Genomic DNA, 15,673 nt, shown 5'->3' with positions numbered 1-15,673 from the left:
AACACCTGACATGTTTGTCAAACTTCAGCATACAGCTTTCAAATAAAATTTCCTCCAACCGATTTTAAAAATTAAAATGTACCAACTTCGGCTAATACAAAGCACTCTAACTTTTGCAATTTGAGTCAATCAGAAATTGACCCCAAAAAAGAGAAAACCCTTACAAATCTAATGTTTACACAAAAAAGAGCCCCATACAACAGCCTAGTAAAATATCCTCCTCTTATAATGATGAATAAATGGTTGTTTATATTTCTCCTAATGCTGTTTTGAGCTGCACTGATAGAATAAGTCAAAGCATCAACACTCTCAGATACTCTTAAGTCCCTTAATCATGCTTGATTTTTTTTTTTTTCATCAATATCCATGAATTATACTCTTGGAATTCAAAGAAAATATTGTAAAACACTTAAGTCACAATGTTGAAGATAATTCCTGGATCTGCTCCTTTTTTTACACAAAAATTTGAATAGGTTCTTTCCTGACCTATAACAACATCCTTCCAACAATTGTCATGGCAATCCGTCAAGTAGTTTTAGTATAATCCTGACAAGAAACAAGCAAACACAGAAACGCTGATAAAAAAACATAACGTCCTTAGTAGAGATGAAAATCTATATTGTGTATTATGTAGCAGTGGCCACAAATACATCAAATCAATGTGTGTAAAAATGTAGTCCATTATGAAACACTGCAGCAGGTAAGAGGACTATGTAGGCTGTCCTCACTTTGTTGTTAATAAGGCACCAAAACCAGGAGAAATATCTCATCAAAGATCAACATTTTGTCCTTCTGACCTTTATTTTGTGAGGTGCAATACACATTTAAATCTTTGCTTTATTTTGATTGGCATGTTAACAAATGAGCACTTTCCAAAGCAGTTGATAAACAAAAAATGGACATGTGACATAATTGTTTACTTAATGACAATGCATATTAAACAATGGTCACATATACTATATTATATTGCATAATCATGGAGACAGCCTACAAAGAAAGTTTAATTTTCATCATCTACTATAAAAACAATTTCATAACATTATGCTTTATGTTGTGTGATTTGCTACAACACATTTATGTCAGCAGAGCTTCATAGAGAACCCAGAGGCACCTATAAACACAATTTGGAAAACCCAGAGGGAGAGTTCAGTGACACCCGTACACTTTATCGAGACAGAAACTAAAATAAATGTGGATGGTCACGTTTTTTTAATGGCAACATGTTTGCAATACAAAATGTATGAATTTGTGATACTGTAAAAAGCTGATTGAAGCATTTTGCCAGAGGATTAGACAATAATCCATTTACCTAATATAAAGCAGATAGTAGCCTGGATTTTATTGTGATGACATCAGACAAACCAGTGCAGAACATCAGCATGTGATTAGAAAAACAGCTAAATAAATATCAAAGTAAGACTTGTCCTCCTCATGTTACAGCTTCCTGTACTGACATGTCCCTCCTGTTCAAGACACAGTATTCCTGTGAAAAGCAGGAGAAGAGTCAGGGTTTACTGGGGGAGCGGGACGTGAACACCCCTGAAGCCTCCAGCATGGTCTTTCTTCGTGCCGTCTCTTTGGCCACATTGTGGTTGAGGCGCCTCAGTCGTTCCTGGGGACAGAATATTTAGGTTATGTTGCTATTTATATATTGTTTTCCTGTTTTCTTTCTGTCACATGTTTTAAACTTGTCTGGTTGGTAATTGTGCTGGTGATAATAGTAGTTCTCGCCGTAACTGTATAATGGTATTAGGGGTGATAGAGTTAGGTGATACTAAAGCTGCTTTCAGACATGCACTGAACTCTGCAGTTCCTCCGTATTTTCTCCAGAGGAGGTGCATGTGTGAACGCAAACGTCCGAGTGAGACAGTCCGCAGTTTCTACAGACTTTATCCACCTGGCCTCATTATATAAAGTTTGTAGAAATACAAATACAAGTCCATGTGAGAACACAGCAAGAGGTCCCCCGCTGGAGAATTTTCGCTGCATTGTGCATGTGTGAAAGACAGACTCTGGATAAACCAAGTAACCAGTTCTCCAGATTTTACCAGTAGGTCATGTCTGAAAACGGCTTAACAGTAGTAGTACCAATAATAATAGTGAAAGATGTAGTAGCAGCGTAGCCAGTGTAGTACGATAACTTAAACTGCTACAAGTATTTGGTGTAGTACTACGAGTAAAAGTAACTGTAAATGATAAATGGTCTGTATTTATATTGCGCTTTTCTAGTCTAGATGGCCAAGTTGCTAAGGGGGAGGCTCTCAATGTAGTCTGTGCCTATGCACCTATCAGCAGTTCTGAGTATCTGACCTTCTTGGAGTTGTTGAGTGGGATCCTGTAAGGGGAACCACCCAGGGACTTTACAGTCCCTTTGGGAACCTCATGAGGGCAATGATGGAGAATTACAGATGGGGCTGACTGTGAGAAACGTCCTGCTTGATCTGAATCAAGAGTTATATATCGTCATTGGATTTCTGTGCTAGCCATGGATTGGCTAAAACATCTTAGGCCTAAGACCAATGATCAGCTGTTGTATCATCTGATCTATGGCCACATATCATCATTGTATTGGATTGGCAGCAATTCATTTTATTTAGTATTAATTAACACAAATGTAAGATTATGCCAAACTAGTTGATGGGGTGTTTTATTGAGAATTTGACCTTTTTTAAGCAAGTTAAATAATTTGTTAAGTTGTATGGTTACACCACATTATTGCCATACTGAATATTCTCTCATAATTGATTAATTCTAGAAATCTTAGACTAGATCCTCAAGAAAAAAAAGTATGCAAATCATTTGTAAGTTTATTTTTAAATTTTACTAAAAAATATGGACACAAAAAAATTTGTGTCATGTCATTGACCCATTTCTAAAGCGCTTTAAGCACAGTACAGCACAGTTTTGCCCTTCACCCATTCACACAGTGCAACTATGGGCAGCACTTTTTCTATTGGAAACGCCACAGCCAACAGGGGAAATTTGGGTTCAGGATATTGCCCACGGACATTTCAGCAATCAGGAAGATTGGGATCAAATCACTGTTCTTCTTGTTAGAGGAAGACCCGCTCTATCCCCTGAGCCACAGCTGCCCCGCTCTACAGTGAGGTTTTGCCATTCACCAATTACCACACATATTCATATAGTGCATATATGTGCAGCACTCTATTATACATCACTCACTTACTGCCAAAACAGCAGTCAGGGGCAAATTGGGGAACAGTATCTTGCCCAAGGACACTTCAGCATGCAGAATGGGAGAGACGTGGATCGACCACTCTACCTCCTGAGCCACAGCTGCCCAAGGATGCTCCAAACAATTGTCAAACCTCTTTTTCAGGGGAATCAATGCAGAAAGGCTTCGTAAACATCTGGTATTAACATGTGGTTTTGTGATCCGATCATAAGATAACAGCTCCAAATGCATGTGTTCACACCTGGCATTAAAATGTGACCCCACATACTGTAGGTCTCGTGATCGGATCTCAGATTAGCTCTCACCTCCCCACTCAATACAAACAAACACGTACGTCATTTCTGTTCACAAAGACCAAGTTATGTTGTTTTAACCCAGTCTGAGTACACAACTAAGTCTGATGTCAGTGTGTGTGTGTGTGTGTGTGTGTATGTGTGAATGTGGACTGGCCTGATCGGATCGCTATCAGAGTGCGTTCACACCTGTACTTACAGCTGTCGACTTGAGATCATATCACAAACAACACATGTTAATACCAGGCGTGTACAGGGCCATTCTCTTCACTGGGAGACAACTCCTTCCCCTTGCGAAGCTACTTGACTCTACATGCATTTTGTGAACTTGGAGAAGACCTATGACTGGATCCCTTGGGGGATTTTGTAAGAATATGGGGTTCCGCAGCCATAGTTACCAGCCATCCAGTCCATGTGCAATAAAAGTGAGAGTTGTATTTGTATTCTCGGAAGGAAGTTCCCAGTGGCTATTGTCCTACACCAGGGTTCACCCTGGTCACCAATCCTTTTTGTGATCATAATTGACAAGATGTCAAAGCACAGCTAGAGGGAGGAACGTATCCAATTTGGGAGCATTTTTAATTATTTTCTGCTATTTGCAGATGGTGTAGTGCTATGGGCTTCAGACTGTTACTTTCACTGTGGCCTGGGGTGGTTTAAAGTGGCTGAGAAGAAGTTCAGAAACTTCAAATCAGAGGACATGGGTGTGGTTTATAGTTTATTTTGCTTACTTCGGTTCCTAACTGAGTGATATTAAGAACTGTTCGAATTCTCAATAAATATCTGGCTCTTTAGCTGCTACATTTTCCTCTATGTTCACCAGCTGGTCTTAAACTGCATCTGTCTGTACTATATAACTAGAGGAACTGGAGAGTTCGTTGTAGGTAAGTAGGTATAAGCGACATAAGGATATTAAACATATCCATTGTTAAAATATTGATAGTGCAAAGGAAAGAAACCCCACACTGACCTGAGCATTCTGCAATATGTTGTTTACTAGTACTACTCTACGTCTTGCATTCAGCAGCTTCTTGACATAAGGATCCAGGTCAAGTGCCACCTTCTGATGTTCATTTATCCTGCATAACTCTGAAAAGAATGTAGATTACAAGACACACAAAAGCAATCCATTAGCAAAGCATACGTTGTAATATTCATTGGCATATGATTGAAAATTCTTAATAAATATATTTTTTTAAAAGGTTCATGTTATGCTTAAAATAAAGACAAATGAGAAAAAATGATTTTACATTTTACAGTAAATTACCTGTGGCCAGGTTGTCTATATGTTCTCTTAATTCTACTTGGCTTTCTCTGAAAAGGATAAAAAAAAATGTAATTAGTCTAAGAGGAAACAGATGATACAACAGTGCTGGTTCATTTAAAAACAGGCAGTATCCATGAAATCCTTAACAACACTGTTGTACATGTTACAACAGTGATGTAACTGACATGCATATCAATAAAGTCAGTATAATAATAATAATAATAATAATCTTTATTTATAGAGCACTTTTCCAAAACATATGTTACAAAGTGCTTTACAAAAGGCAGCAAGTTTAAACAGACAGGTCATAAAACATCAGGTTTAGAAGAAAGCAGGTCAAATAAATTAGTGTAAAAATAACATTGCCGTGTAAAATGCTCAATAAAATAAATAAGAAGACAGATATAAAGAAAGTTAAGACTCAGGTAAAATCAGGGAAAGGCTCTCCGATAAAAGTATGTTTTAAGAAGAGACTTAAAAGAGTTCACTGAGTCAGCTGACCTGATCTACTCAGGCAGGTTGTTCCAGAGCCTCTGGGCCCGGACTGCAAATGCTGTGTCCACCTTAGTTTTTAGCCAGGCTGCTGGAAACGACAAGAGACCTCCAGCCGAGGATCTCACGCGTGTACTGGTGTGTATGATTCTAAAAAGGTCAGCAATGTAGCAGGGAGCAAGGCCATGAAGGGCCTTAAAAGTGATCAGTAAAATCGTAAAATCAAATTCTAAAAACATACAGGGAGCCAGTGTAAAGCAGCTAAAAACGGACTGGTGTGATAATGTTTCTTAGTTCTGGTTAAAAGCCTGGCAGCTGAGTTCTGTACAGTCTGGAGTAGATCAATAGTTTGGCTCAGGCAGGTAAAACGGCTGTTACAATAATTCAAACGTGATGAGATAAAAGCATGTAAAATGGTCTCTGTGTTTTTAAAAGTTAGCATGGATCGTATCTTAGAAATATTTTTAGGTGATAAAAACAGGATTGCTCAAGCTTAGTGGTGTGCTGCTCAAAACTTTCTTTGCCACAGGCTTTATGTTGTCAAATAGGGAACCAGCAGATGGCAGTATTTGTTTTGCCATGTGCAGGGACCCAATGACAATAATCTCTGTTTTGTTTGTGTTCAGCTGAAGAAAATTAAGAGACATCCAGTTTTTTATATCATAGAGGCAGTTAGTGAGGCAGCATACCCGGGTCTGTGTGTCTTTCAGGCAAGTACAACTCCCTATAGTCAGTATAAAAATTAAATGAGACGCCATTATAAAATAGGCCCCAAGACTGATCCCTGCGGCACACCATACTCTGCAGTTGAAAATGAGGTGACAGTTTTTAACAGACACACAGAATCTCTCTCTCTCTCTCTCACCCTGAGTTTTCTACTGCAAATTTCAACTGTTGCTTTAACAAATTGTGTAATTTATAGAAAATGTAGGTTTAGATGATTTATAAACTGTTTATATTTAAAGATATATTATTATCTTTATCAGATTCGCAGTTTCACTGTACCGGCCGTGTGTACTTAAACTTGCATGGCTTAATCTTTGAGACAGTATGCTGAGTTCACTCACTAACTGCACACAGGTACGAAGCAAACCACTCCAGCGCTGTGCCAGATATCCCCACCCAGTGCTCCAGTCTGTTAAAAAGAATGCTGCATTTGGACAGCACTTCAAGAAGCTGAATCATCAGTATTCGTCGATGTAAACAGTCCCGACAAACGCAATCTGAACGTGTATTTTTGAAAGTTTTCTTTCCATTAAAGTGAAAGAAGGCATGATGGAAGCAAAAGAGACCAAAATCTCAAAATTGACCAGTACAAGAAAAAACTATCTTCTTGCCTCTAGTGTCCTTAAACAGTAACTGCATACTTTTGATTGTAGGCTCCTCATCTAAAAACTATTCATTCTACTTTTTGTTGTTGTATGCTGATAGATCTTTATCAATACATGATACAGACAGCCCTCCCTCAAATGTGAAAGGAGGGAATTGTAGGTACACTGAAATGAAGTCCTTTTCACCAGTTATTGTGTGTGTGTTATTCAAAATATATAAACTAGTAGCATACAAAGCATGCACATTGTGGCATAGTCTCCTTTGTTTTTGCCTGCTCTTGTGATACATCGATTGATACTAAAGTATACCCCTGTCTCTGTGTGAACTGTTGAGTATTAAACAATTGTGTGAGGGTATTAAAATAAAAAAAGAAATTAAATAAATAATTATGAGAAGTGCCCTTTTTCTCACTTGAGCCTCTGCCCCCCCCAAAATACCTGTGCACGTCTCTGGTTGCATCAGTAACATAAACATAAACAACATATGTAATCATCTCAACATCAGCTCCATGTCAACTGTAGAACTAAACTAGCACCAGTCACGAGACAGTCACAAGATAATTAGCTAGCTCGGAGGTGAAGAGTTGTGCAGGACAAACAATAACAAATCATCCTTTGAGTATTTACCTGACTGAGTGTACATGGAGGTCGAGCTGCTGAATAGCGGGCTTAAGGAGGTCGAGCAGCCCCTCAGCGACCACATCTTTACCAGAGGAAGCGTCCACAACAGTCGCAGCAGCCATTTTCTAAAGCATTACAAGCAGCCAGGCAGGAAGCTACGTCACGGACGCTGGAGTCATAAAAGCCTCTCCATTTTCTTCCCCAGGATCTCCAGGGCAGACGGTCAGCACCATTTTAGGGACACGCGTCGGTGAAGTCTGTCTCCAGTGATTTAGAGTTATTTTGCCTGCGTCTGCTCAGTTAGGAAGCTAACACAACGCAGTGTGTTCAAACTGAAAAAGACCAGACAAGCCACACGGCCCCCCCGTGCTGCTTATACAGCTGCTAAAGCTAACAACAGCTGAAAGGCTTTTCCTTCGACCGACGCAACATTCACTGTAAGTAAAACATACTTCAATTTTAGTTCTGTTCTTGTGTAACGAAAACAGTCAGAAGTCCCATTGATTTGTACCAGAGATGTGGGCCTTCGCTTTGTGTGACCATCAACACGAGAAAAGTGCTGTAGACATGCAGAGCGTTTGGCTCTTGGAGTTTAGTGTGGCCCCTCTGACCAGCTCCTATTTCTGTTTAGCCGGTTTGTTGGGATCATAGTCTCTGCTCGGGACCCTAAAGCACTTCATCTGTCCCCCCCGGTAACAGTCATCCTGCCTGACGGGGTCGTCCGTCTGTGTGACATACTGCTAGCAGTATCTAACATGGCCTCATCTTCAGCAGAGCCTGAACCAGACGGTGGGTTGAATAAAACCTACCAATGGTCAATGTGATGGTACATGAGTAGTAACCACCTGTGCTGTCTGTCCAGGCTCTGCTGCACGTGTACGTCTGTGTGGTATGTGACCAGCAGCCTCTCCATACCGACCCCAAGCCTCAGTGATCATCACTGTACAGACGCCACCATGCTAAGATTAGCACCGCGCTACTTGCTTGGTGACCCTTCTGCTTGTCTGTGGGAACAGCTTAATGTAATTTCTGAATAAAATATTTCAAGATGCCATACAAAATGCATGAGGAGTTTAGAAGTCTTTCCAAACTGAGGGGAATGAAATCCCTCTGAGAGAAATAACCATAAACAATATCATAGGATATTTGTTTGGTTATTTACTGTCCATTCATCGTCAGTGGTGCTTTGGGTCAGGGTTTGATAGTATTTTAATCTAAATCCTGTCACATCCCTTATTGAATCTAATTAGATTTATTTATCATATATGAATATCTCAACCTGAAGATTTGTGACTAGCATCTAAAGTCTGGGAAGGAGAGGAGTAACAGTTAGGTTTGAGTTTCCACACTGAACACCTGTCTCAAAGAAGATGGCACAAAGTATAAATAGTCTACCGTTTTTTTCCCCCTATTACAAGATCTAGGCAGAGCTCTAAATGGACACTAAAGGGGTTTACCTTTTGTTAATTTGATCAGTTGGAGCGAAAATGCTTGAATATTAGCAATTTCTGACTTTTTAACTAGTTTTTGATATTACACAAACAATATACTATTATGCATAACTGTAAAAAAGCACCATCAAAATATATATTTGACTCCAAGTTGAGCAGATGTATTGTGAAAAGTAGAAATCAAGTATGAGAATAAAAACCATTTCTCAACCTAGAACACTGGCATAAAAAATCTGAATTCTGATAAATAAATGACCAAAAAATCACCACTTTGAACCTTTAAGCAAATATGAAAACTCCATGGAACAATATCACAGTGATAGTACAATGACCTGATGTTAAATAGAAACGCACGTCTTCCTTTCCTTTCGGGACTGTGGTGGCTGCCAGTCATCATCGAGACAAAAAAAGAAACCGATTGTAAACAATCTTAGGCTGTAATAGAAACTTATATTTAGATAATTGCCTATTGTAAATGGTGCCAAAAGGTCTCATAACTATCGAAATAACATGTATTTTTAGGCATTACAGTATTTCTAAAGACATGTACTTCTCAGTTGTAGTGAGTTGTGTGTAATTGCACATAGGGGAGGGTGCGTTGTGAGTCTGTTAGGCACAGGTATAACCTGTCCCAGGAAAGCTGGTTGGCATATGCAATGCATCATTTGAAAAGCTTGATCTCCACTATAAGATGGACATGAAAAGCCTAAGCCATGATTCACCGTTAAGCAATGCAATGCAGTAAGTTTTCAGCACATGGTAGAGAAAAGTTGGTCTGGCTTCCATGCGTGAGTGATAACACTCTACCGTATTGGAAACAAGTGTAATTGTGATAGCCAAAGTAATATTCAGACACAGAATACAGCAAAACTTTAAAAGCAACATTATTGCCTCAGTTTCAAGACTGCGTTTGTCAGTGAAAATGAGCTGGCGACAACCAAAAGAAGACGGGTCTGAGGATGTTGGCATCTTTGGGGAGTTGAAGAGGTTAAAGCAAAGATACAATTGCTGCATCAAAGACCGGGAGCAGCAATGCAGATTATCCACTGCTTCTTAGAGGTTTATTACCACCTCAACATTCAAATGTAGGATTGCAATAAATTTAACATTTCGCTTGAAAATTATGAATACAAAATGTTGTTTCTTTAAGCATACTGCCTAGTGGCCTGGGAGCCCATCAAAGTAGTGTGGGCTTTCTGCAAAATGTACGTAGCGGAAAGCCTGGAAACACTAGTGAGTGATTTTTTATTTTTTATTTTTTTTCTCCAAATAATCTTTGAGCACAGGCACCAGTGTGTCAGCCCATCTGTGTCGGATGGGCTGTAAACAAAAATGTGAGCTCTACTGTGGGATTAATACATTATATCCTCCCTGTACATGCTGCGCCACCCCTCACCTGCAGCTCAGGAGATTTCTGGGTTGTGAATGAGTCTGAGCACAGAATCTCTCACTGAAATATATGAAAGTCAACGGTCTGAGAGTCTGGATCCAATTCTGCAGACATCCTCCTGAGTTTGTCTGAAATGGCTTTAATGTATTGTTGAGTGAAATGTCCACTCTTTTCTGACCTACGAGTTGACCTTGTTTTATTTTCTGTCCTGTCTTTTCCTAGGAGCCTGAAAGCGAAGTCTGTCAAAATGAGTGCACCCTCCTCTCAAAAAGTTGTCCTGAAAAGCACCACCAAAGTGTCCCTAAATGAGCGGTGAGACGCCACGCACCACGTCAGCATTTAGACACCAGATGCAAGGGCCAGCCTTGGCTTGCGAAGGTTCTAGGGCTCTCTACGGAAGGCTTCTGTTGGGGACCGGACCCGACATGGATGCTATTCTGACTGTCCTCAATGTGTGCACTGCCTGCTCAACTTTATTGCCAACACTTGTTGAGTTACCCACAGAGTTAAATGTGATTGGATCAAAAGAGCCTCACCTCGGTCAACGATCTTGTGTGAGCAGTGCACACATGTATAAGGGGAGAGGGTAGTGGTCATACTTGGTAAGCCTTGGTAAGCCTATGCTAGACCGGACCGCTGTCCTACAAATGCCTTGGCACTACTGCTCCCTGTTAATGTTACACTACAGTATACATCAAGTATACTCATTCAAAGTGGAGAGGAAGGCTTCAGCTACACCAGGGAGATGGGACACCCCTTACCTTTCTGCCTCTCTCAAACTTTTCTCTCTCAAACCATTGCAAGTGTAGCACTCAAACCTTTATCCTGTTCTTTCATCGTCTTTCTCCTCTCTGCTCTAAGTCTATAAGACACTGGTTACTCAGTCCTAGCTTGGACGTGACAAAGAGCTTCCCATACCTCTCCCATCTCTCCTTCCCTGATCGAGTCTCTCAGTGGTTTAACCATAAGTCACGGTCCATGCTGTAAGTGGCTGGGTGGCCAAGCACTCCTCACGTCCAGGGCCTCTGCTGCTGCAGCATGATGACATCCCAGCCAGTCAGCTGGAGGCCTGTAAGTGACAAATTGTGCACCTCTTCTGGCACCTTCTCCTGCTTCTGTCCTTCACTTCTGTAGATTCTATTCTTTCTTAGTTTCCCTGTCTTCTTGTGCTTATTTGAAAACACATGCTAAATTCGAGTATAAATAATTCTCGATTGTCATTTCATTGAGAGAGAGAATGAGAGAGTGCCAAGAAGTGGAACATGAGTCTTACATGACAAAAGAGCCACCAGAGTCTGTGTGGCTCCATCCGTAATATGAGAAATGACTTGATATGGAACCCTGCTTCCTCCTCCTCCTCTCTATATCCCTTGTCCCCTTCTTTTACTTCCTCCCTCTTTTTCCCTCCCACCTCTAAAGCTTCACTAACATGCTGAAGAACAAGCAGCCCACTGCGGTAAGCCTTCGAGCCACCATGCAACAACAGCATTTGGCCAGTGCCCGCAATCGCCGGCTGGCCCAGCAGATGGAGAACCGGCCCTCAGTTCAAGCTGCTCTGAATCACAAGCAGGTGAGGTGGAAAATGAGACGAGCTGAGCTGGCGGATCTTTTAACTGTGTTGTTTAGTGTATTCTGACCTACACCAATACTGTGTAACCAGGCAGACGGATGTCTGTATCATGGACCTTCCACTTGTTTGTCCTAGAAGAAGCTTCTCAGTGCTAAGACAGGGGCAAGTAATTTGGGTCAATATAATTAGTCTTCATTTGTGTGAAGAAGTGTAGATCACTGGCAATATGTGGAAGTAATGGTGTACTGCATAATATTGAGAAAGGGACTAATCATGCAGTGATTGCATGCAGTAGTGTGCTCTATTATTATCATTTTCGCTGGGGCACAGCACCTTTTGTGGCTGGTCCTCCCAACTTAAAAAAAATAATAAATATTTTTGGGTGGCATTTCACCTTTCTTGACAGGATGACAAGTGTGAATGGGGGAAGACGTGCAGAAAAGGGCTGGGTTGTAACTGACCCTGCAACCGCTTCAGGAAGACTCGAGTCTTAATGTCCAGGGCGCCCGTGTGAACAGTTTAGCTAGTGGTCATCCCACAGGAAACCATCTTAATGGTTCATCGAGGCAAACAAACCTGAAGTGGTGCTCCTGGAGGAAACAAGCCAATACTTCACATCAAGCTTTTATTTTGAAAACTTGCGTTGCTTGCTTAACAGACCTCTGAAAGAGGCAGCATGCAAAATTTAGCAGTTAAGTCAATCATTCAAACTTGTATGAGCCACACACGTGAACAGTAATAAAGCTAGTTTAGTTGAAAAAAATATTGACGATAAAATCTTCACTAATGACGAGAATCTTTTTTGAAGTGGACTCCAGAACATTACCACAGGCTCTGCAAGCAGTCCATTCTAAACAAGCAGTTTTAGAATGGGCACTGCACTAGTGTTAGATTGGCCAGCGTAGCATCTTTTTTGATGAATTGTTTTTTTTTTGTCATAGATGCACTATATGAGTGTGTGTGAATGGCAAAAAAAACGCACTGTAAAGTGCTTTTGAGTAGTCATCCAGACTAGACAAGCTATATATATATATATATATATATATATAAATAAATAAATAAATAAATAAAATACAGACCATTCACTGTTGATCTTAATGTGGGCTTTACCTTTCCTCAATATTGGCTCCAATGTTTGTCTGACTGCATGTTCTAACTGCACCCATGAATAATGTGATCAGAGCCTGAAGCAGCGCCTAGGGAAGGGCAACATCCAGGCCAGGCTGGGCCGACCCATCGGGTCTCTGATCCGTGGAGGAGCGGTTGGAGGTAGAGGAGCGATGCGGGGGATGCCCAGGGGAAACCTCCGAGGACGAGCGAGAGGAGGCGTAATGAGAGGAGCTCTGTCCCTGAGAGGTGTTTATCCATCTCACCTATGAACAAAGCTCTTACTCAAACTGTGTTGATTCTCATGGCTCTAGATTTTTCCCAGAATGATGATATGATTTGTATTTCACAGGGAAGAGAGTGTCTACAGGTGTCCCCATGAGAGGCCGTGGCTTTGCTGGCCGTCTGGCAATGCGTAGAGGAGGCCGCCACCGTGGAGGAGTTGTTGGCAGAGGAGGGGCCCTGTCACGAGGAGCAGCTCGAGGAGGAGTAACACTCAGAGGTCAGAGGCTAATAATGTTTTAGATTATTTAATATTTAAATGTACAAAAATAAGTGGTTTTTTTTAGCTTATAAAATGGACAAACTCCAAGCCTATATAGTTGTCAGTACAGTCTTTCACCTGACTGTGTGTGTGTGTGTGCACATGTATTTACAGGCCGTGGTGGACTACGTGGACGTGGTGGTTTTGCTGGTAGAGGTGGTCGCGGAAGGGGACGAGGCCGAGGTGTCGGCCGGCAAGCTGTGACCAGGGAACAACTGGACAACCAGCTGGACGCCTACATGTCAAAGACCAAAGGTCACCTGGATGCTGAACTGGATGCCTACATGGCTCAGGCAGACCCAGACAGTATGGAGTGACCATGAAGGACTCTGAACCTGAAGCACATATAGAGTCACCGCAGATCTGTACAGCTGGACTCGCATAGAGTGTAGTGTTGATGTGGTGAGAAATGATTGTGATCATAATTTAGATGAGATTGGTGAAAGTCCAGGACTTGGAGTAGGAAATCCAAGTTGTCATCTGAGTGCATTGACCACCAGTCAATTCTGCATCAACCAGCTCCCTGCAAAGTTTTCATTCTGGAATAACTGTGTGAAGGGACCTTTTTAAACATTACAAACCCTGCTGTTTATACACATTTTCATTATCTTGTAATAATCTACTTGTCCTGAAACAGTTTTTGTTTGTTTGTTTTGTTTGTTTGTTTGTTTTTTGGGGGGGGGGCACTTGTCCAGGATTTAAGAAATGTGTTAACCTTTTTTTAAGCAGTTTTGAATTACATTTATTTTTCAAAAAGCCTTTTATTTTAAATTTGATTTTAGTGTTTGTGTGCTAAGACCTTTGGGAATTCATCCTTTGGCTGATCTTGATATCTGCAATGCAAAACTTTCCAAAATTTGTTGAAAAAGAATGTAAGCAAAACGTCTTTGAGCCAAGTATCCATTTGTCTTTGTTTTGTATTTGAAGGATGTAGTACTTAGACGTCTTTAGTTCCGCTGAATCTTCCACTCGTCTGCATTCTTTATTGGAGTGTTGGCATTTTGAACTTGTACTTGAGAACATTTGTATGACATAACCCAAAGCAAGTAAAGTTATGTTTTAATGAAAGTTGGTTTGTGTCCTGACTTCAGATTTTCAAATGCACCTGAGTGAAATGCATTACAACCCACATTACAAATATAGTAAGTTGGAATGTTCATATCAGAGTTAATATTAAATTGGCCAGTAATGTCAAAGTCTGAAAAACCTATGCTCCAATTTGATCTTTCCCAAATGGACATGGAAAAATAAGTCCTTTTGGAGATTACCATACTCCAAGACCTTTGTATAGAGAAGTGCCTACTTGTTTTCTGGTGATAGCACTGTATATTGGTGAGGAGGATATTTTTCTTCTTTTATTTAAGTAATCTTGGATGGAAAATGTCAAATTCAGTATTTTACACACAATTAATTTGTGTTTTCTGTCTGCTTTCATGTCTGGATAAAAATAACATGACAGTTGGTCTTAAAAAGTGTGCTCAAACCGCTGCCTGTTGCATTTCTAACAGGACAGACCTTGCAGATGTTAATACATTAATAGGCATCTGTAGGATGATCATCAGCTGGTAAAGTGGTGAGGCAGTTATGGTTCACCTCTACCAACACTGCACATGAACGCGTTGAAATAGGTTCTGCAGCAAAAATGTGAGAAGATCAGAGCAGAAAACAGCTGATACAAGACTGCACCACCAAACCACACTGAGAAATGTCCAGGCTCTGGTTCTTTAATGGTGACGTTTTGTCACCAAACACAACATCAACTTACATCATTACAGAAAGGTAAATGGTACACTGTTAATCATATCACATCTCTCGACTAGTGAACCCAGAGTGGGGAGTTCTTGTGTTGGATTACTTCACACATCAGTTGTGTCCTAACCTCAGCTGTGGGACATTATTTTTAAATTGAAGATGGAAGGTGAACACAGTTCATTTTTTTGTAAGTGGTTTCCGGTGCGCTCTGTGCGCCTGACAGCACTGTCATGTCCACTGCAGCGACACACACACACTACAGTATTCACCCCCTTGGACTTTTCCCCATTTTGTACTGTTACAAACTGGAATTCAAATAGACTTTTTCCCATTTGATCAACACAACATGCATAGTACTTTGAAGGTGCAAAATACCTTTTATTGTGACACAAACAATAATGAGAACAAAAAAATTGACATCTGTTGGATGCATAAGTATTCACCCCCACCTGAGTCAATACTTGGTAGAACCCCCTTTCGCTGCAATTACAGCTGCAAGTCTTTTGGGGTATGTCTCTACCAGCTTTGCACATCTAGAGATGGAAATGTTTGTCCATTCTTCTTGGCAAAGAAGCTGAAGCTCAGTCAGATTGGATGGAGACCGTTTGTGAACAGCAATTTTCAAGTCTTGTCATAGATTCTCAATTGGATTTAGGTCT

At 40.7% G+C, this 15,673-nt stretch overlaps 2 protein-coding genes across 3 annotated transcripts; one reads left to right on the top strand and one right to left on the bottom strand.

Annotated features, from left to right (window-relative positions):
* Positions 1–778: 778 nt before the first annotated feature.
* Positions 779–7,353, bottom strand: snapin (SNAP associated protein). Its single transcript, XM_034601249.1, has 4 exons — positions 7,207–7,353; positions 4,757–4,803; positions 4,460–4,578; positions 779–1,612 (listed from the first exon to the last, which is right to left on the bottom strand). The coding sequence occupies exons 1-4, from the start codon at positions 7,320–7,322 to the stop codon at positions 1,505–1,507; spliced, it is 390 nt and encodes a 129-aa protein (XP_034457140.1). The 5' UTR covers positions 7,323–7,353; the 3' UTR covers positions 779–1,504.
* Positions 7,354–7,367: 14 nt separating this feature from the next.
* On the top strand, positions 7,368–14,333 carry chtopa (chromatin target of PRMT1a). Of its 2 annotated transcripts, XM_034601239.1 has the most exons (6): positions 7,368–7,637; positions 10,264–10,353; positions 11,461–11,611; positions 12,793–12,967; positions 13,071–13,220; positions 13,377–14,333. In XM_034601239.1, the coding sequence occupies exons 2-6, from the start codon at positions 10,289–10,291 to the stop codon at positions 13,577–13,579; spliced, it is 744 nt and encodes a 247-aa protein (XP_034457130.1). In that variant the 5' UTR covers positions 7,368–7,637; positions 10,264–10,288; the 3' UTR covers positions 13,580–14,333. The 2 variants fall into 2 exon arrangements, with proteins under 2 accessions (XP_034457130.1, XP_034457131.1); XM_034601240.1 differs by lacking the exons at positions 12,793–12,967; positions 13,071–13,220; positions 13,377–14,333 and adding an exon at positions 11,750–12,548 and having other exon boundaries at positions 7,499–7,637; positions 11,461–11,709.
* Positions 14,334–15,673: the final 1,340 nt, after the last annotated feature.

The sequence above is a fragment of the Hippoglossus hippoglossus genome, chromosome 11 (genome assembly GCF_009819705.1).
Source record: "Hippoglossus hippoglossus isolate fHipHip1 chromosome 11, fHipHip1.pri, whole genome shotgun sequence".
Lineage (NCBI taxonomy): Eukaryota > Metazoa > Chordata > Actinopteri > Pleuronectiformes > Pleuronectidae > Hippoglossus > Hippoglossus hippoglossus.
Note: the sequence above shows the minus strand (reverse complement) of the source record. Positions and strands in the feature narration are given on the sequence as shown.

Coding starts and splice junctions, on each gene's coding strand:
- chtopa (XM_034601239.1), top strand. CDS start 10,289: ATGAGTGCACCCTCCTCTCAAAAAGTTGTCCTGAAAAGCACCACCAAA. Junction 11,612..12,792: donor CTGCTCTGAATCACAAGCAG/GTGAGGTGGAAA, acceptor TAATGTGATCAG/AGCCTGAAGCAGCGCCTAGG. Junction 12,968..13,070: donor AGGAGCTCTGTCCCTGAGAG/GTGTTTATCCAT, acceptor TGTATTTCACAG/GGAAGAGAGTGTCTACAGGT.
- snapin (XM_034601249.1), bottom strand. CDS start 7,322: ATGGCTGCTGCGACTGTTGTGGACGCTTCCTCTGGTAAAGATGTGGTC. Junction 4,804..7,206: donor CTCCATGTACACTCAGTCAG/GTAAATACTCAA, acceptor TATCCTTTTCAG/AGAAAGCCAAGTAGAATTAA. Junction 4,579..4,756: donor TATAGACAACCTGGCCACAG/GTAATTTACTGT, acceptor CATTCTTTTCAG/AGTTATGCAGGATAAATGAA.